The following is a 24,813-nucleotide window of genomic DNA, read 5'->3' on the forward strand; positions in this document are numbered from 1 at the left end:
CTATTGTATGGCTTCTGAATAGATACGGTATAGTGGAAAATTTTTGTAGCCCAAAATATTTGTGGATTTAGCTTTTTTTTTCAAAAATCTATGAAAATAAAAACCGCGAAAATTGATTCAATACAGTTCAAAATGGCTGAAAAGTAGAAAACCACAAAAATGAAAGCCACAAAATTATTTTTGAATGGATTCGCCAAATTTATGGCCATGAAAATTTTTGGCTATACGGTAGACTTTTGTAATAAATTGTAGCAGCAGTAAAATGCTCACTTTACTTAATGCTACAGCTAAATAATATAATATTTTTATTTTATACTTGAATAATAAAATAACTGCCAGCAACTGTTTCACAAATGTTTTTGAAGCTTTTTTATCTTGGAGTAGGTCTGTTTCTTATATAAATTGCACTAGTGCAGTCTGTAATGGTGTCTTTTCATGCAAAAGTGATGCAATTATTGCATCAGCCATACACATATGGCTGATCTTTCTCACAATTGGGCGAGGTATTTGTCATCACAACACAAATTTGATTTGTTTTAATTAATTGATCTTAATTAATGTGGGCATAGCATAGAGGTGACACTCAAACTAAAGAGGTAAGGGTATTACTAACAGCAAAGTATTTCTGAGACAATTATTTTTCAATCCCAATAAGTTGAAGTGAAATAATATTATAAGTAGCAATGTAGGGGTACATATCAAGCAATAATTAGAGGCAGTAATTCTGGTATTTTAAAGAAAAAGTGTTTGAAAAGTACTTGTTTTTGTACAGTGCTGAAATTCTTTTCGTTTCAATTATAAATTCAACATAACAAAGACTAAAAATTACTTTTACAAAAAATAAAAAAGAAAAGAATTTCGTAAAATTACCCACTTGACAAAAATACCCAACCTACATTACTGTCATTAGCAATTTAAAAAACTTTTAAAAGTACTTGTACGTGCAATTTGTGCTTTTGTAATCCAAAGTATTTTTTGCAAGCTTTTGCAATCGAATTACAGAATGACTAAGGCTGCAAAGCGGCTGAATACTATTCTGAGTTATATGAAGAAGGTGAAGTTAAGCATATCAATGGTGTTGGGCCTATATAGTTTCCTAAAATTTTAGTTAGTTTGTAGGAAATATTTACGGTAACTCGCTCCACCTATAGGTGGGGTCTCAAGGTTTTATATAACCCCCAACCCAATGTGACCATGTTGGCCTTTTGAATAACGATAAACATGCATAATATATCAAACCACTCCTATGTGAAGGTGCAGCATATCAATGTTTAATAATTTATTTCCTATTATAGAAAATAGGGAGGGTGCATGGGCAGGAGTCCATTGATATGCTTGACTTCACCTTCTTCATATAACTCAGAATAGCATTTAGCCGCTTCGCGGCCTTAGCCATTCTGTAATTATATTTCAGAAGGCTCAGTCTCACATATCAATGGTGTTGTTTGTAGCTGTTAGGACTGATTTTGCAAACCCTGTATCCTGTACTGGTTTGTAATAGAAATGCTGAAAGGTCGAATCTGAACTCCAGTCTGCTGCATTAAGGATATCTTCAGTTGTGATTCCTTGCATAGCAGCAGTGGAAGTGCTAGGACTCCTGACAGAGTGAGCTTTAAACACACTGGTGTCTATTCCCGCCAGCTCCATGATTTTGTTTCAACCATCTAGCAATAGTGGAAGAGGTGACTGGCTGATGTGGTTTGATGAAAGAAATGAATAATTGTTTAGCATCCCCTCTTAATTCTCTGGTCCTCTCAATATAAAGGCTCAAAGATTTCACTGGACATAGAGCTTCATCTCCATTAAATTTAGCAAAGAAAAATTCTTTAAAGGTTTTGCCTGGTCTGGATTGTTTAGCCAGGGACGTGGGTACAAATACTGCACCCTCAGAGGTATTTCTATAGCCTTTAAGGCTCAGGTTGGAGAGGTCAGCTGAATGAGATCGGCAAGTCAATGCCAATAGCATGACCGTTCGTAAAGACAACTGCTTAAGGCTCGTGTTGTCATTCAAGGTGCCGATATTAATATAGCGTAAAACCAGGCCTACATCCCAAGTATCTTAATACCTTGGTAGAGGTGCGTGTGTTTGAAACACTCCTTTCAGTAGTCTGGTGATCAAAGGATGTTGACCAATGAATAGCCCATCTACCGGAGAGTGCATTGAAGCAATTGCTGACTTGTATGCATTGAGGGATCTATACTGATATCCCTCCTTGTAGAGGTAATTTAAAAAATTTGCTGCATCCCCTATAGGTCCTGAAATGGGATCAGCTTCCCGTTCAGTACACTAGCTGATCCATCTTTTACACATTGAGTCATAGGATTGAGAGGTTTTTTGCCTCCAAGAGGACATGAGGAGGTCTGCAGCTTCTTTTGAAAGTCCTTTACTAGCATAGTGTTGCCTGAGATAGGCCACACGGCTAGAGGTGGTGCCACAGGAGGTTGGTGGTCTGACATCACTATTGCATTCTGCTAAACATTGATCCTGAGAGGATAAGATGTTAGCAATCCCAGGAGTCTGGGGTATCAGGGTTGTGATGGCCACACTGGAGCTACTAGGACTAAATCTGTCCCCTGCTCCTCCACCTTTGCCAGGACTCTCCCCACTAGGTTCCAGGGCGGGCTAGCATAACCCTTCACCTGTCTCCAGTCCTGGAGAAAGGCATCTGTGACCTGTCTTTTCTGCTATTGGGTCTGGCCTCTAGCTGAAGAAACAGGGTAGCTGATGGGTCAATCTCGTCGCAAAGAGATCCACCTCAAGGTAAGGAAATTGGGCTCTGATCCGTCAAAATATTGACGGGTTCAGCATCCAATCTGAGAGGTCTCTCATCACTCAGGACTCTGAGTCAACCATAACGTTCTCCTTCCCCGGTAGACGCTATGCTGTCAAGAAAATGTTTCTCTTTAGATGCCACATCCACAAATTCTTCGCTATTTTTGTTGCCTGGGTGGAGACTGTTCCGCCAAGATTGTTGATATAAGCTACTGCAGTTTGATTGTCCAGCAGTAGCAGGACTCTTTTGTTCTCCTGACTCTTCAGGAAGGTTTTCACGGCCAAGGTTGCCGCTAGCAACTCGAGGCAGTTTATATGCAGGGTCCTTTCCTCTCTGGATCAAGGGCCTCCCGTTTGATGCCCTTGTGCAGTTGCTCCCCAGCCAATGAGGGAGGCATCTGACTCTATTTGAATGTCCGGCTGTCTCAAAATGAGGCTCTTGCCGTTCCAAACTGTTAGTTGTTCCTGCCACCAGATTAATTCTTTTATGGCAGCTTATGACAGAGGACAAGGAGCATCATAGCATTGCTCGTTTTCCCCCAAAGCTGAGGCCAGGTCACTCTGTAGTGCTCTGCAAAACAAGGGGCCTGGGGGAACTGTCACGAAAAAAATTGTCCCCCGTGAAAATTTATCCTAGGATAGAAATATCACGTGATATTTTATGTCCGCGTCAGCAATTTTTTGTCCTACCAAAAGAAAAGTGTAAAGGAACTGTAAATCTTTGTATTCGACTTTGTTCCTTAATCATTTATCTATGGAATACAAGTACAAAGCATGTGGGACCCTTTATTACACGTTCAAAGTACATAGAAGAAGATTTCAGATCGAAGAAGGATGACAGACTGTGTCAAGAACCGAGTAAAGAACCCAGGAAAGAATTAAGAGGATGATCTTGTGGAGAAGGCAGCTGTGTATTTAGCTGATAGAAAGTGTCCAGAAGGTTGTAGTGCTAACAGAAAGAGGCAGATATGGAAAAGAGCTGAAAAGTTTGTTTTCAATGCAAAATGGGTAACCGCCGTATTACCAGACCAAAATGACTGAATGGTCAACTATATCATGATAGTGTAGGTGTTTTGTGTATTTAAATAGTTTAGTTAGTTATGTGTATATATGTATGTACGTAGTATGATATCTGTGCTTTTGTAGACAAACTCAGTATGTATATGCATCTGTATTCATGATTTAAATAATTAAATCAAAGCATCAATTATAACAAACTGATATATGATAGCTTGCCCAACGATGGTATTGATAAACGTACCAGGGAGCAGATAGCAGCAATACCGAAATGCACTGAGTACAGGGAATTAAAGTGACTGTTCCTAGTATGCAAATTAAGGTAAAATGGACAATAAGATTGTGGTTTATGTGCCCTTGCTTTAGCAATGTCAATTTGTGCTGGTTAAGACCCAACTTCTTGCAGCTATATTTCACATAAGCTTCGTTTCCATCTTTTATAATGCTTAGAAAAGAATGTGATGTCTTTGTTTTCTACTTGTTTAAGAGCTAGATGCCCTGGACTATCCAAAGAATACAGGTTACCTATATACTGCCTGTGCAGACAACCTATAGTAATGAAGGAAGAATGGTAAAATGTTCTTAATGTAAGGAGTGGTATCACGTAGAGTGTGAACAAATACCAGAAGATGTTTGGACTGATAAGGACTACGTTTGGTCATGTAATTGTTGTAAAAGTTGCATGAAGACAATTATTGTGCGATAATGAAATGTATTATTATTATTATTATTAATACTGAGTGCTAAGTAAATTTTCCTTATCAAAATAGTCTATATGTGCATAATATTATGATCCTAGGATAAAATATTTCAGATACAATTCGTCCTAGGACAAAAATATTTCATGTATTATTTTGTCCTAGGACAAAAAAATTAGTCCTAGGGTAGGACAATAAAAGCTTGCCTAGGACAAAATATTTCTGAAAAATTTTGTCCTAGGACAAAATATTTCTGCAAGATTTTGTCCTAGGATAAAATATTTTGTCTCATAGGACAAAATTTGGGTGGGACAGATTTTTCTGTGACAGGCCTTCATACATTCCATAAGATCTGCTAGTGAGCCTGTAGTACCTTGTAGCACTCAGAAAAATGGCCAGGTGGTCTCACCACCTTTGATTTTCTTTTAATCTAGAGGCCTTCTTGCTATCAGAAATTTACAACATGGGTGGATACCACAATATGAAAATACTACAGATGGTTGCAAAATCTATGCAACAGCTATCATAAGTGTCATAATTAGTGTTAAAGAAGAAGGTGCACTATAAAACTATCCACGCAACGTCATAGAATCGCTTCCGCCCGTCACCGTATAAAAGGAGGTGCCCTGGGCACAATATGGCGGCCACATTTGAAAATAACAAAATGGCACCCGCACTGGCACTGTTCTTATCATGGCTAAATCACTAGCAAAACGCATTATAAAAACATTAAAATTAGTAAAGGCGAGAGAGTGAACCTACAAGCACAGGTAGAAAGCATGGCAAGAAGAGAAATGGTATAATTGACTTGAAGTAATAATTTTTTACATTATTATCAAATATTTATATTGTATATTCTGAAAATCTGTCAACAGCCTAACAAACATGGTCAATAATGCTGTCAGGCAGGTTGTAAGTGATAGTGGCAAAGGAATAGCCCTCATTACTACATAAAAATAAAAAACCAGCCCAGGAACTGCCACCACCGGGATCAGAAGGCCTTGCCGACTACCAATTATCAGGCACCCTCATCAAGTAGAAGTGGTTACAGCAAAAGACCCCTCACTTGGTCCTCAATCAGATCCTAGTACTGGTAGCAGTTGCAACATTCAACGATCCACTGGAAGTAGTAAATACAAAAAATATATTATTCTAAATTATTAAGCATATACAATAACAGAGTTGAATGGATATGGGGATGGTGAGAAGCTTCCTGTAGTTGTGTACATCTTCCCAACTGTAACAAGTAATGCCGATCAAAATATGGCAGTACTGTGATGGTAATATACCAGCACAAGTATATGCTAGTACGAGCCTAAAAAAATATTAATGCCAATTAATGTATGATTACTTTACATTCACATTATACTTACTTCTGTATCTACTACATAATAAACTTGAGTTACGATTACAGGACTCAACTATCATTGAACTGAAATTCAGCACAAATCACATGACTTATACTATAATAATAATAGTAATAATATAAATAAATATAATTTTGATAATTATTATAATAAAATAATAATAATAATAATAAATAATACCTGACTGTAATTGATCACCCTTCGGTCAACCATACGACACTATCACCAACATGTGCGTCCCAATAGCCGATCCTATATCTATGCACAAAATGGCTGCTCTTCGTCCCCCATCACCAATACCTGATTTTATATTAACACTAATTTCAAACACATTATAACTACCTGAAGTATTGAGTATAACTAGTATCATGTGATAGAGCCTCTAACTGATCCTCTTTCCCGACTAAATGTGAGACAGCATTTCCAGCGCCTTCTTTTAGTGGCTAAAGACCCCTCAACTTGATCAAGCCTAACTAGAACTGGTCCTTGTCTTCTTTGAGAGTAAAATGTAACTCAATTTGGTACCAAAACCCCTCTCTGCCTGCGTTTTTCCTTGAAGAAGCAACATCATCTAGAGCAGACATTTTTACACGTGAAAAAACGAAAGCCATCATGCCCAGGGCACCGCCTTTTATACCGCACCTTCTCGTTTAAGTAAGTGTGAATATTAAAATGGCTTCCTATGACCACATGTACAATCTAATGTGGGCGTGTTCAATGATTTTAATTATTATTACACGCAAGCAATGTAAGTGTCACCTCCTTATAAGGAGTGTAGTAGTGATTGCAGATTTCAAAATATTGATCTAGAAGTTGCAAAGATTCTGCAACCATCTGTATTTATTATGAATGAATATCATTATTGTAAATATTTGTAATCATAATCATTGAATTAAAATAACATTAGCGCCTTGGGGGTCCATACAAACCATGTTGGTACGTGTATGTCCATCCAGTTCAGATAGTCTCATTAGCCAAACCATACCCCAGCCTACAGTCATTTGGGTGGACAAAAGGCTGAGGAATGGTCTGGCTATAGTGAGACTACACTTTAGTCCAGTTTGGTTACAGTTTACATAAGATACTATCAGATGCGAATGTACTAAAAGTACATGTAAATGTACATGTAGCTAAAGACCAAGTTAATCCATGCTGACCTCTGACATACACTAAATTACTAATAATAGGAACATGCATTGGTCAAAAGTTCCTCATACCTCCATCAATACTACCTTCATCCATCATACTTAACTGCTCATGAAGAGCTTTAGCAGCAGCTACAACACTGTACATTTTATCAGTTGGGCTTTGACTAAAGAAAGTTGCCCTAATCAATACAAAGTAAATATCAGCTAGAGAAAAATACCATATTTGAATACCTCATATGTGCAATAGAATCAGCAAATGGTATTAATTCATGACTTCTTAAAGCCAGTGGTACCCTAAGGGAAAAATACAAGTACATGTACACATAATACCGTATAGCAGGAAATTTTGGAGGAAGTAAAATTTGACGAATTGCTAAATTTTGGTTATTGGCGGATTTTAATTTGGCGAATTAGTGGCCACGTGCCATTGAGCATGCGTAAAATGGCTCAAAATGGCGGATTTTATTTTGGCGAATGGCTATCAAAACGCCAATTTCGCCAAATTTAATTCCCTCCAAAATTTCCCGCTATACGGTACCCAAAATAAATACAGTGTACCTTAATTGTCCAAGAGTGATATCAGAAAATTTTTTACACTGTTCCTGTATTATTGCATCATCTTCTGCTTTGCTAATGTACTTAAGGACAAAATGCTTGATACGAGGTATTACATTATGTTCAATTGCAGTCTAAAATATTTTTTTAATTACAGTAACAAATATTAAAATGATAAAATACTCACATAAATGGCTGCATAAGGCAAATCTTCACCCTGTGATGACTTGTGTCTTTCTACAATGTAGTTACACAAAACTTCAACGAAACCATGATAGCTACGTGGATGAGCTCCTCTTACTATACCTATAGATCATGTACAATAAAGATAAATTTAAGCAGCATTCTATTACCTGAACTATCATTAGGAGGCAACTGCAGTGTACCGCCTTGATACAAGTCACATTCCGCTATGTACTCTTCAATTTTAGAAGCTTCAAATGTCATCCTTTGATTACGCGGTTGAAGTCGTTCAGAAATATATGAATTGACTGGTGATGTAACAGAGTCAAGTCGACTTAAAGCATCAGTAATATTAGGATGTGTACCAATAAGACTATGGTCAGTCAGCATTGACTTTTCATAAGTAGGTTGCTGATAACGAAGTTCCTGTATGTTCCATTTCGACTTTTCAATATCATACAACTGAGCATTTAAATCATACAATTGCTGGCTTGTCTCAGCCCAGTCATAAAAACGGGAAAATTGCAAATGGAAAGGAGTCACTTGTAGTGGGTTTTCATGTGATAGCAACTGTAGCTTATCAATTACATCATTTACAAAAGACAACTTTAGAAGCAGAATATCCTGCAAAACTTCCGTAGCTCTAAGTCGTGCCCTTTTCATTTCCTGTTGTCGACGACTTTTATGATGGTCATCTCCCGTTAAACCACCACTGTCAATTAAATTTGAAGATATACTTGTGCTCAGTGCTTGCTCCTTTAGTTTCACCTCTTCCAATCGTTCATTGAGATCTATTTGCAATCTCTTGTACCTCTTGAGTGTCTTCTTCACATCCATCGCAAAATGCCGAATCAAAATGGGTGGGCTTTACATTATGCATGACCAGTTGGGCGTGGCCTACTTTTAATATTATTATGATTATTATCCACTGACTCGCAACTGGATTGACATACAGTAATATGCGAAATGAAGCGTACCTTATCTTCATCGTCTGGTAGTGACCTGGAAGAAGATCATATTTTGACACAAATAAAAGAAGTGAAATTGAAAGTATGATTATACATGAAAATGTCATGCAATTGAAAGTTTTACCCAGCAGAGGTGTGTCAATAGGCTGGCTCCACCTGACCATAATAGAGTTCATTTACTCTATTATCTATGGCCTAACTACTAGTAGACTTAGGTGTTATTTCATTCTGAACCCAAATTATTCAATGTATTTTTATGGAAAATGTCCTATACCAGCTAATAAGCCAGAACAAACTAGTCTAAACTGAAAACAGCGACTATAGACCCTTTACATTAGGTTTGGCAGTAAGCTGGGTTATTGGAATATTCGGCCTTCTTGGTATACGGAAATGGCAATTTTCAATATTACCTCTATTGCAGCTTCCTAATCCTATCCCTATTGTTGTATTGTTATCATTTATACATGTAATAATCACTTCTGTGATTAAAATGACATAGAAGACATTAAAATGTGTCTTGAAACTATTTGAGCAAGTTTCAGCCATTTGGAGGTGACGGAACTATGCCCAGCTAGAGCCTCAGTTCTGCTATTTAACATAGCCAACTTGGATCATTTAGTTATAGTGAATAAGTGTGAACATTCCCCTTGATTTTCATCTATAAAAAAGGAAAATGCTAGACGAATGTAAAACATTGAAGGGGCAAGCCTAAGCAAGCAAAGCGACGTACATACAATAGATTTTTGACAGACTAACAATACTCATGCATGATGATGATGATGATGATGATTGTGTAACTGAGCAGCCTGAGAACTTGATGGATGTACTTCATGATGATATACATATGTACCTTTGTATTCTTTGCAGCAATTAAAGTCAACTTGCTTATAGCATTTTAGTTACAAGCAGTCATTGTAAAACTGAGATACATGTAGCTATAGATAGGCAACTGTAGCAATGTAGTTTTTGGTAGTCTCGTGCCTTCTTGCTTGCTCAGACTATCTCTGGCTTCTAAAATTCACTTGATCAGAGTTATTTAAATCATTTGAATCAATCAAGAAGATGACATATCTGCTCCCTTAATATTCCTTGCTGAATTTGGATAGCAGTACAGTCTTATGACTTTTGATGGCCACCATTTTATTTCACTGTGATCACACCCATTTTCAATGAAGTTATTAAGTGTATTAAAAAGTAGAAATTTTTTCATACGAATAAATAGGGGTGATGTACGTGTACAAAAATACTTACATACTCTGCTCATTTATGTGGGACTCATTTGGGCTCACCCCAATTATTCTACCTTACTTAGCTTTTAAATGCCCTAAGCATCAATCGCCACCATTACTTAGTATAGCAACTACGCATTTGGTATACCAAGATGGCTGACATAAGAAAGACCCAACCTCCTAATTGCCCCACCTAATGCAAAGGGTCTATAAAAATTCTGTTTTATGTTTAGGCCTCTCCATTTAGATTTGTATTTTTCCTACCACATGGTGCTGTGTTCCTCCTCATTATAGAGTGGTTGCAGTAATGTCACGGTTTAACGTCATAATTACTTTTGTATGCCAAAAACTAATGAGCCTTACTATCTGGTTTTATAGACCTCCCCAGACCATCTGGGATAGGGAAAAGAAAGGAAATTTAAAGTATTGAATTTACTTTAATGTACTTGTACATGTTGCAATTGATGACAAGCATCTAATACATGAACATGTACGTTTGGTTGCACAATGGCAGGACTATTTTTGATAATTAAAACTTGTGACACATACATGTACATGTATTACTGTCTTCCAGAATACTCTTTTATGTTATGTGTACATTGTATATATATACCTAATCACTGTTCTACAGTTACTTCTGGGAAGATGGTGGACTATCATAATGACTTATGATGATTTAGTGTTATTGAATTTCCCATGCCAATTAAATGATAATATTTTTGTCAGTTACTGAATTTTTGATGCACGAGGAGACTACTTAGACTGGTAACATGTTTTCCATTATTGAACCGTTTGTAAATTTGTCTCATACAATGTAACTGTTTGTGATTTTGTTTCATAGTCTTATAATTTTTCTGCATTTTTTACTATTTTAAAAATTTTTTTGCTTTGTATTTTTAGTTGGATTGTAACTTATATCTTTATGATGCACATGTTGAGTTAATAAGCTTAACTAGACAAGTTGGTGATATACATGAAGCACGGAAAGCTCGAAGTACCATGGCTGACATCTTTCCATTAAGTGAAAGTCAGTTGATATGTTTCTTTTACTTCTGTACACTTAGTAATTTGTGTGAACATTTACATGCATGTTGTGCAAAATGTTATGTACATGTATATGCAATATGTACTGTATGTGTACATCATTAATGACTTTTGCATGTAGCACCTTGTAGCAAGTGTCTTTTGTTAGGAAACTTCATTTTTTGTTTTCCAAGCTCCTAATTCAACCTCTAAATTGCACAAAACATATAGTACACGTAGCAGCATGGGCACAGTCCTTACACCAATCATTAATACAACCCATGAAAATGAACATTCATTGTCACAAGCTTTGTACATTTATGGTGTATGTACATGTACACAAGGCTAGTATACTCTCATGATCAGTTTCTAATCCTCCTGTGGCATCACATGTACATGTACATGTATGTAGTATTTGTTTCTATGAGTCATGATTTTTTGTGAATTTTTTATTCAGAATTGTGGTTAGAGTGGATTCAGGATGAACGCACACTGTCACAAGATCTATCGTCATTGTTTGAAAGAGCAGTTCAAGATTATATTTGTAAGTATACTACTACTTAATTGTTTGTGCATAGTATGAAAGTGCATTTAGAAGCTTTTTGGCTTGTATCGAAAGGACTATTCTATTAATTACATGTACATGTACATTGTAACTTAAACTGCAGCTGTTTTTGTATTGTATTAAACTTAGTTTTTTAAATAAATGTATGTTCTTCAAATGCTTTATTTATCTTGTGTACATGCATGTGAAGTAACGAAGTTGCATGCTTTCTTTTGTAGGATAACCAAACTTATTTATTTTTAATTTTCAGTTATAAGCTCTCAGTACCTATACAGCAAATGAACAAATCCTTTTATTTTTATCAAAAAGCCTACCACTTGTGAGTATAGTATAGCATCATGTCTATACAGTATCCAGAAATCGGAAAAGAGGAGTGCTGAGGCGCGCGAAGCGCGCTTTGATTTTTGGCCACATCTCTTTTTACAGCGATAAAACGGCGTTTTATTTCATTTTTATGAATTATGGGTGTGGTCAAGATAATTTCAAGCATACTGGTACTTCTTACGACTTCTGATCTCTCCTTAAAGCACTGGAAACTGCTGAAATCATGATCAGGGGGCTAGATAACTTTGTTAAGAGGCTTGGTAGTGATGCAAGAGTTCAGGATTTGAGTAATCTTTTTCTGAGCCCAGCCATGAGGGGGGTGCTCAAGCCCCCTCAGCCCCCCCTTGGATACACTAGTGAGTGTAGTATCAGATGAATTGATAGCTGTTTCTTGCATCTCTTTTATGAAGAATATGTGTGCTACATGTAAAATAGCTGTGAAACAAAGACTACATGTATATTGCATCAATTTCCAAATAGTGATACTAGAAGTAATGTAGAACATTAAGGGGCGAGCCTAAGCTAGCAAAGCAATCATAGCACAGGATCTATCCATCTATGATCTACTCCTGATGATTTCAAAGCATGCATCATGATTTAGGCATAGCAAGCATGCATGTACATGATGAAAGCTAAAGATGATAAAATCACTTTAGATCATTTTATTTAACTTTTAGTCTTCTAGTTTAACATACACATTTCTTGCCTAAAAATGTCTGTAAAGATGCTTTACTTAGCTTTAGATATAATATTATCCAATGTTAAGGTGACTGAGAAAAAGCTTGATTGACTTTCACAGTTTTAATAGCAATTGCATCAATAAAGACGAGCTTCATAGGTTATTAATTGAATTTAAAACCTTCTATAGCTGCTGGAGAAGTCTTTGGACGGTGTATCTGCCTTATATTGCTGCTAGAAAGCTCATGAATTCTTCCAGTGTGTTGGTTGCCATTTTTATTTTACTGTGACCGCTCCCACTTTTAATGAAAAATTGAAAAATGACTTTATATTGCATTGGTAATGCATATATACATGTAGTATCTATCTACCGTATTAGAACTACGCATAAATAAGGGTGACGTATGAGGACCTACAGACAGACAGACAGATGGGGGGGCGTGACTGAGAGTCTAGCTAGAGTGGGGCGAGCTCAGGCTCGTCCCAATTATTGATCTAAAATAAATCACTTTCTTTGTCCTGACCATTTATCTTTATAGTACTTTCAATACACAATGTAGCTTGTAAACTCATTACTGTATTGTGGTAGTTGGACTTACCCCTGTTCAAAGTGGCTGCCACAACTTCTCAGCTTTGCTAGACTGATAAACCAAGAGTCCATTATGTACTCATTGTAAAACAAGGTCCTTTTTTACCAGACTTGTTGGAGGACCAAAGCACCTAATTGGCACCACTATATACATTGTACATGCATGTACATGTTGATTGTCTCTAAACCTTCTCTAAGAGGAAAGTAAAAAAACTCGGCAAAGCATCCAGCTTCTTCAGTCAACTTTCTTTCATCTCCTGTCAATCCAATTGCCCATGTGTGTCTCAGGCTGATTATGAACTGACAACAGGAACAACAAGAATACAGGATTGCACGGAAAGGTGGATGCTCTCACTGATTTTTTAATTTCAACAAGGATTCGTGTCAAGACATAAAATGTAAATTAAATTATACTTCAGTTCAGTTTTACTAGTTAGGAATGTAGCATCACTATTTACATCTTAATTCGTAGTGCATATGTTTCACTCCTTAGTTCCCTCTCATAATATAAGACCTTTTCACACTGGCAAAAGTAATGCGCATGCATTGATCTACATTAATAGTGTTCATACTAGTGTTTTCAAATTGATGCGGAACATTCTCTCACATTACCTTCAGAGGTGGATTGATGTGAAGTGATGCAGTGTGAACAATGTCAACCAAATCAACCAATGGCAACAAAAGCCCTTTATAACTGTGCTGGACTGAAAAGGCCTGTAAAGGTAGTTTGTGTAGCAATCAACATGTGCCACAATGGGCAATAATTTTTAATCTGACAGTCTCCAGAGGCCATTTCCTTGAGAAGAAATACTTTTGGTGGACAATCAAATTACTGTCACTCCTTCCTATTTAACTGAGCAATTGTATTGTACTACAAATTTGCATGTACTTTTTGTAGTAAAACTCAGCTGAATCCTCGCAGTCAATTTAAATTCTCCTTTCATGTGCTCTGGCAGAACATGGACATGTACATGTACATTTTAAGCTGCTGGAATAATAGCACGGGAACAAAGAATAAGTTGATGAAGGAGCATTTAGAGACAAACGTTTCACTCAATACGATGAAATGTATCTCACATTGCATCTGATGTTCATGTACATGTACGTTTTGATTCTTTTTTAAATCTTTGATATTTGTACCCTTCTTTTTTTTATTTTCTTATTATTAACTTAGTCATAAGCACACCTTTTTGGTGACGTTTCATTTTAATCATCTTGGTAAAAATTGGTTTGGACTTGTGATGTACGTGCCACTTGTTTCATTATCATATCCTAATTTGTACTTGCCTGTTAGCTTGAGTTCTTCCTTTTTATGATCTGTTTTACTCAGGTGCAATTAATATTTCCCTTCAGATGATGTAGTGATCGTGCATATTAGATCATGCCCCAGGATGTCACAATCAGTTAATTTGCTGAAACCTTTTTAAGCTGCTTTATCAACATGTCACTCACATTTTATTGATCGTATTGCGACAATGTATTCATTTAGGCTGGTTTTACTAACAATTAAAGACAGTGTCATGTAATGTTTGCCCCTGCCACAATTTACTGAAAGAATTAAGACTTTGATACTGTATGTTCTAACCTTTCTCATTCGAATGGCTGCAGTAGTGTCATGTTGTGCTGCACCAGTATTTTCATATTGTCCTCCTTAATCTCAAGAAGACAGGCAGTGCAATAGGCACTCAAATATCTTATAAACACAGGTACAATTTTTGTTCCAGCTTTCCCTAAGTACCTCAGGAAAGGGATGAAAGGAAGTGTGTGGCATCCTTACAAAGTGTGGCATTAAGTGATTACTGATTACTAAAACATTAAAGAGCTCAGCTCCCATCTACATGTATTAAGTGACTATTAAGTGATTACTTGATTTACTAGCCATGTTCCTGGTTTTGTATCAAGAGCATGCAGGTAATGCAAATACTTAGTTATTCCTCTAAACACAAATTACATGTACCAGCTAATACAAAGAATATTAAGTGATTGCTTTATTTAGCAGCCATGTTTGCTGAAAGTGACTGAGTACACTACATGTATATGCAACTACTGGCATTATAGTCTGTGTATGTGCTTGTTTTAAAAGCAACCTTTGGTGTTCTGCAGGATTTATGTATGTGACTATATACTATACATGTAGTTACTGTAAGATCAAAGAGACCGCTGGGTATGATATAAGCAAGGTTCTATCTAGGAATTTTTGTTTGGGGCGGAGCCCAGAGCAATTGACAGGGGTGGGGGAGGTTGTGTACATACACCTACATGTATGTGCATACAGTACATGCATGCGATTACAGAAGTACACAGGGAAAACTAGAGTTTGTGGGAAGCTTCACCCCTGCCCCCACTTGATAGAACCCCAATAAGCCAGATCAACCTATAATAACCACAGCTAGTTGACAATTATTCATTAGGTCTAATACCGGTATGAAGATAGTGAGATTCATTGGGTATGTATCAGTTTACCTACAATATACATGTATATAATCATCTTAACCCACTCTGTCTCTTCCTTTACACGTTCTAATGGCACATGCAGTTTATACATAACACGCATAAATATCTTCTTAGTATGTATCAGCAATATAGGACCCTTGCCTGTCAGTATCTACCCTAGGCTTCACCTCACACAGATATTTCTGAGCTTGGACTGATGCACTCCTCAAAGCCATGTCATGTATATTATTAAGTAAACTATACTCATGAATGATTCCCTTTCATGTATACCTCACTAATTAATGACGACTTGCAATTTTGTAAATCCTGCTGGAGGGAAGCCATAATTTGAGCATGAACTTTTATATGTAAAGTGAGAATAAATGATGGAATGAGAATATAGCAAGTAGCTACTAACAGTTTATGTAGCAATCAGTTATGATTGATATTAACAGCACAATTACTAAAATTGTGCTCATGGCCATTTTTACTTTCTTTAATTCCTTGTCAGTTTCATCTGAGACTGCAGGTCTTTCCCTACTCAGCTTTAGCTGCTGGCTTGAGCTGACAATCATCTCTGTCTGCTCTTTTCTGTATTTTGTTACTCAGATTTATAGTCTCCTTTGTAGTTTGTTACTCAGATCTAGTTGTTGGCTGTGACTAAGGTCTTTGTAGGCCCATACATTTCCAACACTTCTATGCCCTCTAGTAGGCCTAAGCTTATTTTCTTTTGCTCCTTCCTGGAGCAATTTTGTGACACAGGTCCTCCTTAATGAATGGTTTCTATAATCCCCTTCACCTCCTACTTTCTCAGGCAGCTTCTGAACCATTTTGCTTAGTGTATTAATTGTGTCCAAGAGGCCTAGTTTCATACCAGCATGAAGGAGTTGGTTTCTGCAATGGTTGTGAGTAAAATATGTCATTTGGTGGAATTAACAAGTTCACATCTGTATTTCCAATTGTTTCAGATCCTTATAGCTTGATCCAGACCCTTCTTGAACGTGATGCATGACTCTTGAGTCTTGACTTTTTTCAAAACTTCTCAGTCAGTTACTGGTGCAGCAAAGCAACTCACTGCCAACGGCAAATTCACATCTATGCTAGAATTTATGGTCTGCATGTCAGCTGACAAAGTGTCTTCATTGTAGTCATCTTTCTCTTCTGAGCTATAGGTATCCTTTCTATGATTGCCAGCATCGTCATCACCACAAGTATGGTCTGCAGCATCATGGTCACCTCAATGCAATGGGTCATTATTATCTAGTCTAGTAAGATATTATCTTTTGACATGTTGCTAAAGAAAGCAGCCAGTTAGTCTTTCTCAGTCAGGTCATACTTGATCTCATCTGCTAAACTTTCTTTTGCCATCTCGATGATCTTGATAATGTTTCCTGCATGGTAGGAAGCATAGGGAGGCGCATTGCAGCTTTGTAATGCAGGAGGCTCCGCCAGATTACATAACCTCACTTTACAGGGCCCGACTGAATCAGGCCACATGGCTTATGAAAGGATTACGAAATCTTAAACCCTTGGGCTTCCTCATGGTCAAAATTTTGTTAGCCCTAGTCGGTGTTAAATCTACTTTTGTATGTTTTTTTATGTAAAACCGGTGCATACATATGTACCTGACACTCCAGAAAGTATCAGATATTTCCCTACCTTTGTCCTTTACTTCATAATAGTATTGTCCCGAAATGTTTGACGTAAATGTATCCCACAGGATTCACTTCCCTAAGTTCTCTTAATGAAGAGAATTAGTCTGTGCTTGTAAACCAGGCATATTTGTAATGATACCTACATCTATTGTGTAGATCTGAATAAAATGTGAACTTCCTGCTAAGCAAATGCAACCTCTTCTGTGGTTCTCTGCTTGTGAAATTTTATGATGATGATGATAATTGTAAATTTTTTATGCCTTTGTAAAAATATTTTAATGATCTACATTTTATTCTCACTATAGCTGTACCACTCTGGTTGGAATATGTGCAATTTGCAGTAGATAATATGTCCAATGATTTTGAATATCCTCGAGCAATATATGAAAAAGCCATTGTAGCAGTTGGATTGCATACCAGTGAAGTAAGTGCACACTTGTACATACCTTTTGATAAAAGGGAGTGGAGTATAGTATTTTATATTCCCTGTAGTGGCATATCATGCATTATAGTGTAGTGTGCATGCACATACAGTGTACATGTATATCTATAATTTCAATTGAATTAATTGATTTTCAACCTGGTACTTTGCTATCATTGTCCTTTTAATTAAGTCTCTGTGAAATATTGAGCTGTTTTAATTACTGGAACATAAAAATTACTAGTAGTATACCTGTAGTTGTATTAGAAGCTGTTGTATTGATGTATCAATTATAATTCATGAATCAAATTATTATTAATTGTAATTTTACTGATAAATAGAATTAAAATTTAAAACTTAATGAAAATTCAGTTGCTGTAGTGATTTTATTTATATTACGAAATACATGTACATACATGTATATATGTATGCAGTATGATTTGGAGGACTCACTTTCAATTGGTAGCAATAAAGTAGCATTGTTTTTAGGGAACTTTGATGTGGAATTCATATAGAGAGTTTGAGAATGCTATTTTTGTGTCACTGAAAGTTAGTGTGTCTTTGTGTCTATCAAATGATTTTATGACTTTTAAATAACTTCTAGGAAGTTCAAGATAGCAATCCTAATGATACTGACATTGCTAGCCAAGTGTAAGAACCTCAATATGCCGTTTTGTCATTCATTTTTCTGTTAGTGAAATTCAATATGAAAGAATTATCAAATTGTTTAAGAGGCAGCTCTCTATTCCATTAATTGGTAAGTTGTAAATATTGGCAATATTCAAAGTTGCATACTCTTTTAGGACATGAACAAGCATTCATAGATTATCAAGCGTTTCTCAATTTGGATCTTACTGAAGACTCTTTACCTAGTTATATTCTAGCTACTAAAAGATTAGAGCCTATGCTGCTTTTTGAGCAACAACTGGTACACACTAAGATTTATTATCAAATGTAGCAACAATTTTGTTTGTGCATAATAGTCAATGCAGGCAAATGAAGAAACATATCAAAACTATGTTAAATTTTTGTTGGAACAGAAAGAAGATTCTACTGTGATTGATATTTTGTATCAGAGAGCTATTGCTACATTTCCCCTTAGCACTGATTTGTGGACGCAGTATCTAAGCTTTTTAGTAAATTTTACAGTAATTCTCTTGAATTTAATCACTTCTATTTAGAGTAGTAACTTTTCAAGTGTTAAACTCGTACTACTAAAGGGTCATGAACAGGCTGTCAGAAATTGCCCATGGATGCCTGAATTTTGGATTTCATATTGCCAAACACTGGAAAGACTACTTGAACCTCATGATAAAATAATTAGTGAGTCTATTTTTTAAACCAAAAATATTTTATAGAATTGAAAATGAAATAGCTACTTTTGAGAGGGCTCTTTCTGACAATTACACTGAAGGAAATAGTTATTTTCATGTATGGAGAGCTTATTGCGATTATTTTCATAGAAAAGCTTCCAGAAAAACCTCAGGTAATATATAGGTATACTACTAAATTACTTATGAATTGATTATTTAGGTGAAGCTGAGCTTGAAGACTTAAGAGCTTTATTTTGTAGAGCTAGAATCTTTCTGAAAACAAGTGAAACAAGTTCCACAACTTTATTATTGTATTGTACATTGCAATAGATTTTCCTAAAATTACTGATTTTATTGACTCTCTTAATTGCTACGAAGCAAGTGTGGAAGCACGTTTTTATGATAGCATAAGTAAAGCAAGGACTTTATGGAATGATGTAATGACTCGTCATGGAAACCAGTGTGAATACTGGCTCCAATACATTGAGTTAGAAAGGTACAATGTTTAAATTTTGCACTTACATACATAGTGTCTAAAAGCATTAAATTTCTTCAATTGATGTATGTACAGTACTTCTAGATATACAACATTATGAAAATTAGTAGTGTTTTTTACCTTAAAGTGAACAAAAATTAAAGCAGTACACAAATTTTTTAAGTGTTCTTATCTAAAAAATTGTTTTAAGTTGCTGTCTCAGAAAAATCAATCTGAATTGTTATATTGCCTTTAAGCATTACTACTTAGCCTGTCATTGCACTTGCTCAGTTAAGAAGATGTACATGTACATGTAACTTTGCAAAAACTTCATTCAAATTAATTTCATTTCAATCATGTGCACCTACATGTACATGTACTTATACATTTGCTCATTCATTCATATCAAACTATTTGGCTTCCATTAATTTTATTAATGCAGAAATTTTGGAGAGTTATCCAACTGTCGTAAGTTGTTCTTTATGTCTATTAATTCTGTAAATGATGACCCTGATAAAATATGTTCTTCATTCTTACAATTTGAAAGAGAGCAAGGTAAAATGTTTTTTTATAATTTTTGTTTTGAAAACACTTCATAGGAACACTGGAATCATATCTGGTAGCAGCTAAGAAGTGTTCTGCTCAACTAGATCGGATTAAAGAAAGAAGACAAAAGGTTTGTGTTTGTATGCACATGTACAATGTACATAATACTACATATATACATTCATTTGGTAGTATGTTGTATCTTGTACATGTATATGCAATTTTTAGGCTTCGGAAAAAACTGTAAACAAAAGGCAACAGAAGTATTCCAAAACAGGTACATGTACCAAATATTGTTTATAGTTAACCATATAGCACGTTTATTTTGCAAGTTAAAAAATAATGAGTATTGCTTTAGATTAAAGTAGCTTCAGAATAATTTTGCAAAGAAATGTTCTAGGTAACAGGGTGCGGTCACTGATATGCAGACACCCTTGATTCAATGCCTAGCTGGAGCTGGCATGTTGTTGTACATTGTACTTAAAGATTACCTCAAGGTTGCTTAGTTGCTTCGTTGCCTATAGGTACAAATTTAATGCCGTATGTCATCTCAATTAGAGCAGAAAAGTAGCATACACAGCAAAAAATAAAAAAACAATTAGCATTAAAATGATTAAATCTTATTATGCTAGTAAAATAGAGTCTGGGTCAAGTTCAAAAATTAGGCCTCACTGTGTACATGGGTATGACACTAAGAGAGAAAATTGTAAATGGTAATTGATGATCATCATCAAATGCTGCACCCCTCAATTTCTACAGACTATAGCTAGTGTGAAGCACCCAACTGAAAATTTCTAATTGTTTTGTGGCTCATACCACTGAACCTTAATTAGTAAGTACCCATAAATACATGTATGTACATGTAGCTTTCAAGGCAGCATTTTTTTATTGAAGTTGTTTAAGTTGTTAGCAATATCTAAGTTGATTGTTTAGGCCCTTTAAGTTTGTTAGCAACATCTTGCAACAATTTATGATACTTGACAAACTAATAGTGCATGCCCTGGAAGCCCACTATCTCAACTAATAGTAGTCAGTGTGCTACATTGAACACAATATATTATGTGCATGTACATGTACATTAACTATGAGTATGAGAATTAAATTTTTACAAAAATTGCTGTAATAGATTTATTTGTATTAGTACTTTTAGTTTATTCAGTGGTCTAATATTGATCACAATAACATGTTATTTCTGATTTTCATTAATGAAATTCAATGGATTATCAAAAAGGCAATACAGCTATTTCAGTTAACACTGTTCAAATATAGCATAACATTGTTCAAATTATAACTGGAGTGTAATATAGGCTGATTGACTTTATTCTAATAATTGTACTAAAATTTTAAATCATGCTTGTGCAATAAATATTATTATTACTAGGCGAATGTAAAACATTGAGGGGCGAGCAAAACGATTAACATTTCCATTAGCAATATACAATGTTTATATAGACAATGATGTAGTGGCTATTAAATGTGGAATGTCAGTGTCAATACACTAATGCAGAATTTGCAAGCATGGAAGGAATTTCATAGCTTCTAGCTTTGAGTGAAGAATTTCTGCAGTTATATAGATCTAGGATGGAAGATGGTTGGTCTCAGAAGCCAGAAGGAGACTCCATTTGTTGTCTTTGGGTGCAACAAGACCATCTCTAGCATTTCTGTTGGACCTCCTCGCTCTTTTTTCCTCCTCATGCTCATTACAAAGAAGTCGACAAGCTTCATGAGCATCTTCTTGTGAATTACTCATGCTTTAAGCTTCAGCTTCTCTTGTTTTTGAATACTCTTGTCTCTTGAACTCCTGTTGTCCAGTAATTACTGAAGTTGCTCTTTGTTTTTGCACGTACCGGTACCGTAGTTATCAAAATTATCATTTTAAAATGTGTGATTATTAATTTTTATAGACGCATAAATAGAGGTGTCGTACATGTACAAACAAACAGACAGACATACTCGACTCGACTATGTGGGGCTCGCTTTTGCTCGCCCCAATTATTACTATTATTATTATTGTTATTATTGTTGTTTTGTTGTTATTATTATCACTTTTTAATATTATGTGAAGAGCATCGACAAACCATGTATCCAAAAGAAAATACAGAGAGAGACAGAAGTGCTAAAAGAAGAAAAATGGAAGTTCCATCATATGTTTTTTTTACTGAGGAAAGTAGCAGCAAAACTAAATGTTCAACTGGAGCTACAGGTAAATGTTATCATTTTACATGTAAGTAATTTTATTTGAAGTTTTAGTCACAGAAATTAAACCTCATGCAATGAGTAAGAAGAAGATTGATTCAAAGAAACTTGAAGTTAATGAGGAAAATACAATTTTTGTGAGCAATTTAGCTTCTGATACCGATGAAGATCAACTTCATAAGTTATTTTCACAAGTACATCCATCATTTTTTATTTTACTTTTTCTCAGTGTGGTCAGGTTGCTGATGTACGTTTGATTAAAAAATTTGGAGGTAAATTCGGAACTAACGTTTACGCTTACGTTGAATTTACTACAAGTGAGCCTACTGTGGAGGCTCTAAAATTAGACCATACAGTGCTCAATAGCCGTGCTATTTATGTGTCCTCTTGCAATGCTGATAGGCAAAATAAGGTATTTTATTTCACTTTCTACTGTATTTATTGTAATTGTTTTAGTATAATAACAAGGCTACGGTTTTTGTTACCAATGTTGCTCATGATCTTTCTGAAAGGGATTTAGAAGATATCTTTAAAGAAGTAACTTGAGTAGTAGTTTGTATGAACACTGTTGTTGGTTAGGTTGATCAGGTGAAAGCTGTTAGACTGGTACGAAATAAAAAAGGACGATCTAAAGGATTTGCTTACATTGAGTATGACACAGAGGTACAGATCATAATGTTTTTTCTGTCACTTTTCAAATAACACTAGTCATCAGCTAGGGCAGCTGTTTTTCAGTTAAATGACAGGGAGATGGCAGGAAAGAATATTAAGGTGGCTATATCCAAACCTCCAGCTAGCAAGGAACTACCAGTTGCTCAAAAGAAGGATCCTTTTACAAGGGATGTTCACATGAAAGAGACTAATCTCCCCAAAGCATCACCAAGGTTTGTAGGCTTGGCACTATGAATGTATTAATAGGAAGGGGCATGACAAAACCAATGCATCAATTACATGTGTACATGTAGCAGGAAATTTCATGTTGCTTACTTCATACAAATTTGCTTCTTAGAATCAATTACTTATGTGACAAAACATTTTATCCTACTACATGTACAAGACCATGCATACAGTATGAAATTCAATGGGGCATTTAATTTCATGCATTTAATGGTAATTTTGAATCCATGACGATACTTAAAAACTCACTGTGAATGCACAGCATCTTATGTACTAAATGCATGTTGCACTTGCATGCAATAACACATTTTATCTCCTCAAATTTAATCTTTAATTTCATGCCCATTCAGTATATTTATAACACATACAGTAAATCCTTGAGTACTTTAAAATGTTATGTTTTTTACAATACTTTTTCGTTATGTAGGAGAGCACTCACATTAGATGCAGCAAAATCAGCCACTACTTCATCAGACTCTGACATTGCTGTTACAAAGAAAAGTAATGACGAATTTAGGCAAATGTTCTTAAAACATTAAAAACAACAATAATTAGGTATTACTTTTAAATTGTAATTATTATCAAAATAAACAACGTTGATGCTAATAGTTTTATTGACTGCACAAGTAACAGAGGAGTGTTGCTACAACAAAAACATTCACACTATTGCCTAGTAACTTGTAGCACTGTTTATTTGACACACTTGTGGGAAAAGTATGACTTGCTGGAAATGACATTAATTTCGCCACCTCTTGAGGAGTAAAGTAACGGAGTTTCAGTTCTTTTAAGGATTTGATGCCGTCACAATTATTCTTCTGCTCTGCATAACATTGGTACGCTAGAGCTAGATCTACAGAGCAGTCATGATGTAGCACAGAGCCAGTACCAACTGCATAATGATAATATCCTCGAGTAAAACAACAAGATGAATGAGATTTTGCTGACACTATGTCTAATCCTTGTGCATATTTTTCTAGAATTCTATCAGGGACTAAAAATTGTTGTACATCTATTTCTGATAGATCATCCAAGTAACTTGAAATGTCACACTTTAGATGTATGTCATGAAAACTGGTTGGAATGTAATATTTCAAATGCTCTACAGTGTCTTGTAATGGAGCTGCTTTAAAATTTCGTGGCGAAAGCCTGGCAAGAAGGTAATACCGCAGTCTTGAATTGGGAATACCAAACTGCTTTGGTGAAATTAAGTATTCTTGAAATGTATATCCCAGTTCCTTCAGGACATGTACAAAGTGTCCTCTTGTCCTTGACAACTCGAATCCCTTAACATTTTCCATCATGATATATTGAGGCGGCTTTTGCATTGCACTTAAGATACCCATTAAATGGAAAAAACTATCAGTCCTATAATCAATGTCATCTTCATTTTTCCCTTGCCGAGTAAAAGGTTGACAGGGCGGAGAGAGTGTAAACAAATTAGCTAAGAATGAATCTAGCTCTTGTGCGCTTAAACCTAAAATATTTCTCTGAAGTACTTTGGTATTTGGAAAGTTGTGCTTGTAAACCTGATTAGCAGTAGTGTTGATGTCAACGGCTGCTAATATCTTCAAATTCAGTCCAGTTTCCCGAATGGCATAATGCCACCCTCCTATTCCAGAGTAAAACTCGACGACTCCTAGTGATTTGGAAGGGAGTGGCTCTTCAGGATCTGTCTTAGATTGCATCTTTTTGACAACTATTTCCTCTATTATTTCCGAGATTATTTCTGCCATAATCTTTAGAAGTGGTAGGCCGAACCA

At 35.7% G+C, this 24,813-nt stretch overlaps 3 protein-coding genes and 1 long non-coding RNA gene across 6 annotated transcripts; 1 reads left to right on the forward strand and 3 right to left on the reverse strand.

Moving 5' to 3' along the window:
- Positions 1-4,823: 4,823 nt before the first annotated feature.
- On the reverse strand, positions 4,824-8,639 carry LOC109585206 (uncharacterized). Its single transcript, XM_020001201.1, has 6 exons — positions 7,912-8,639; positions 7,746-7,864; positions 7,562-7,692; positions 7,235-7,297; positions 7,073-7,182; positions 4,824-4,933 (listed from the first exon to the last, which is right to left on the reverse strand). Exons 1-6 carry the CDS (start codon positions 8,576-8,578, stop codon positions 4,914-4,916), a joined length of 1,110 nt encoding a protein of 369 aa, XP_019856760.1. The 5' UTR covers positions 8,579-8,639; the 3' UTR covers positions 4,824-4,913.
- Positions 5,912-7,056, reverse strand: LOC109585208 (uncharacterized). Its single transcript, XR_002186382.1, has 3 exons — positions 6,198-7,056; positions 6,036-6,155; positions 5,912-5,951 (listed from the first exon to the last, which is right to left on the reverse strand). It is a non-coding gene; the product is annotated as an uncharacterized LOC109585208 (long non-coding RNA).
- On the forward strand, positions 8,632-23,667 carry LOC100639288 (squamous cell carcinoma antigen recognized by T-cells 3-like). Of its 3 annotated transcripts, none has more exons than XM_020001198.1 (23): positions 8,632-8,791; positions 10,839-10,965; positions 11,419-11,505; positions 17,511-17,629; positions 18,116-18,175; positions 18,231-18,277; positions 18,322-18,383; positions 18,430-18,554; positions 18,610-18,762; positions 18,808-18,949; positions 19,002-19,112; positions 19,160-19,222; positions 19,270-19,435; positions 19,857-19,969; positions 20,014-20,090; positions 20,189-20,237; positions 22,026-22,163; positions 22,205-22,350; positions 22,386-22,568; positions 22,613-22,693; positions 22,736-22,819; positions 22,865-23,040; positions 23,481-23,667. In XM_020001198.1, exons 1-23 carry the CDS (start codon positions 8,708-8,710, stop codon positions 23,590-23,592), a joined length of 2,505 nt encoding a protein of 834 aa, XP_019856757.1. In that variant the 5' UTR covers positions 8,632-8,707; the 3' UTR covers positions 23,593-23,667. The 3 variants fall into 3 exon arrangements, with proteins under 3 accessions (XP_019856757.1, XP_019856758.1, XP_019856759.1); XM_020001199.1 differs by having other exon boundaries at positions 22,211-22,350; XM_020001200.1 differs by lacking the exons at positions 8,632-8,791; positions 10,839-10,965; positions 11,419-11,505 and adding an exon at positions 17,163-17,450.
- Positions 23,653-24,780, reverse strand: LOC100638692 (tRNA (cytosine(38)-C(5))-methyltransferase-like). The gene has a single exon (XM_003389290.3). The coding sequence runs from the start codon at positions 24,736-24,738 to the stop codon at positions 23,665-23,667; it is 1,074 nt and encodes a 357-aa protein (XP_003389338.2). The 5' UTR covers positions 24,739-24,780; the 3' UTR covers positions 23,653-23,664.
- Positions 24,781-24,813: the final 33 nt, after the last annotated feature.

The sequence above is a fragment of the Amphimedon queenslandica genome, unplaced genomic scaffold (genome assembly GCF_000090795.2).
Source record: "Amphimedon queenslandica unplaced genomic scaffold, v1.1 AMPQUscaffold_13103, whole genome shotgun sequence".
Lineage (NCBI taxonomy): Eukaryota > Metazoa > Porifera > Demospongiae > Haplosclerida > Niphatidae > Amphimedon > Amphimedon queenslandica.

What these genes read in the sequence shown, in the direction of transcription:
- LOC109585206 (XM_020001201.1), bottom strand. Translation starts at nt 8,578, where the DNA reads ATGGATGTGAAGAAGACACTCAAGAGGTACAAGAGATTGCAAATAGAT. An exon ending in TGCCTTATGCAGCCATTTAT is followed by an intron (nt 7,693 to 7,745) that starts GTGAGTATTTTA and finishes AAAATATTTTAG; the next exon opens with ACTGCAATTGAACATAATGT. An exon ending in ATCACTCTTGGACAATTAAG is followed by an intron (nt 7,298 to 7,561) that starts GTACACTGTATT and finishes TTTTTCCCTTAG; the next exon opens with GGTACCACTGGCTTTAAGAA.
- LOC100639288 (XM_020001198.1), top strand. Translation starts at nt 8,708, where the DNA reads ATGAAGCGTACCTTATCTTCATCGTCTGGTAGTGACCTGGAAGAAGAT. An exon ending in ACTGACATTGCTAGCCAAGT is followed by an intron (nt 18,278 to 18,321) that starts GTAAGAACCTCA and finishes TTTTTCTGTTAG; the next exon opens with TGAAATTCAATATGAAAGAA. An exon ending in AGCTTCCAGAAAAACCTCAG is followed by an intron (nt 19,113 to 19,159) that starts GTAATATATAGG and finishes TTGATTATTTAG; the next exon opens with GTGAAGCTGAGCTTGAAGAC.
- LOC100638692 (XM_003389290.3), bottom strand. Translation starts at nt 24,738, where the DNA reads ATGCAATCTAAGACAGATCCTGAAGAGCCACTCCCTTCCAAATCACTA.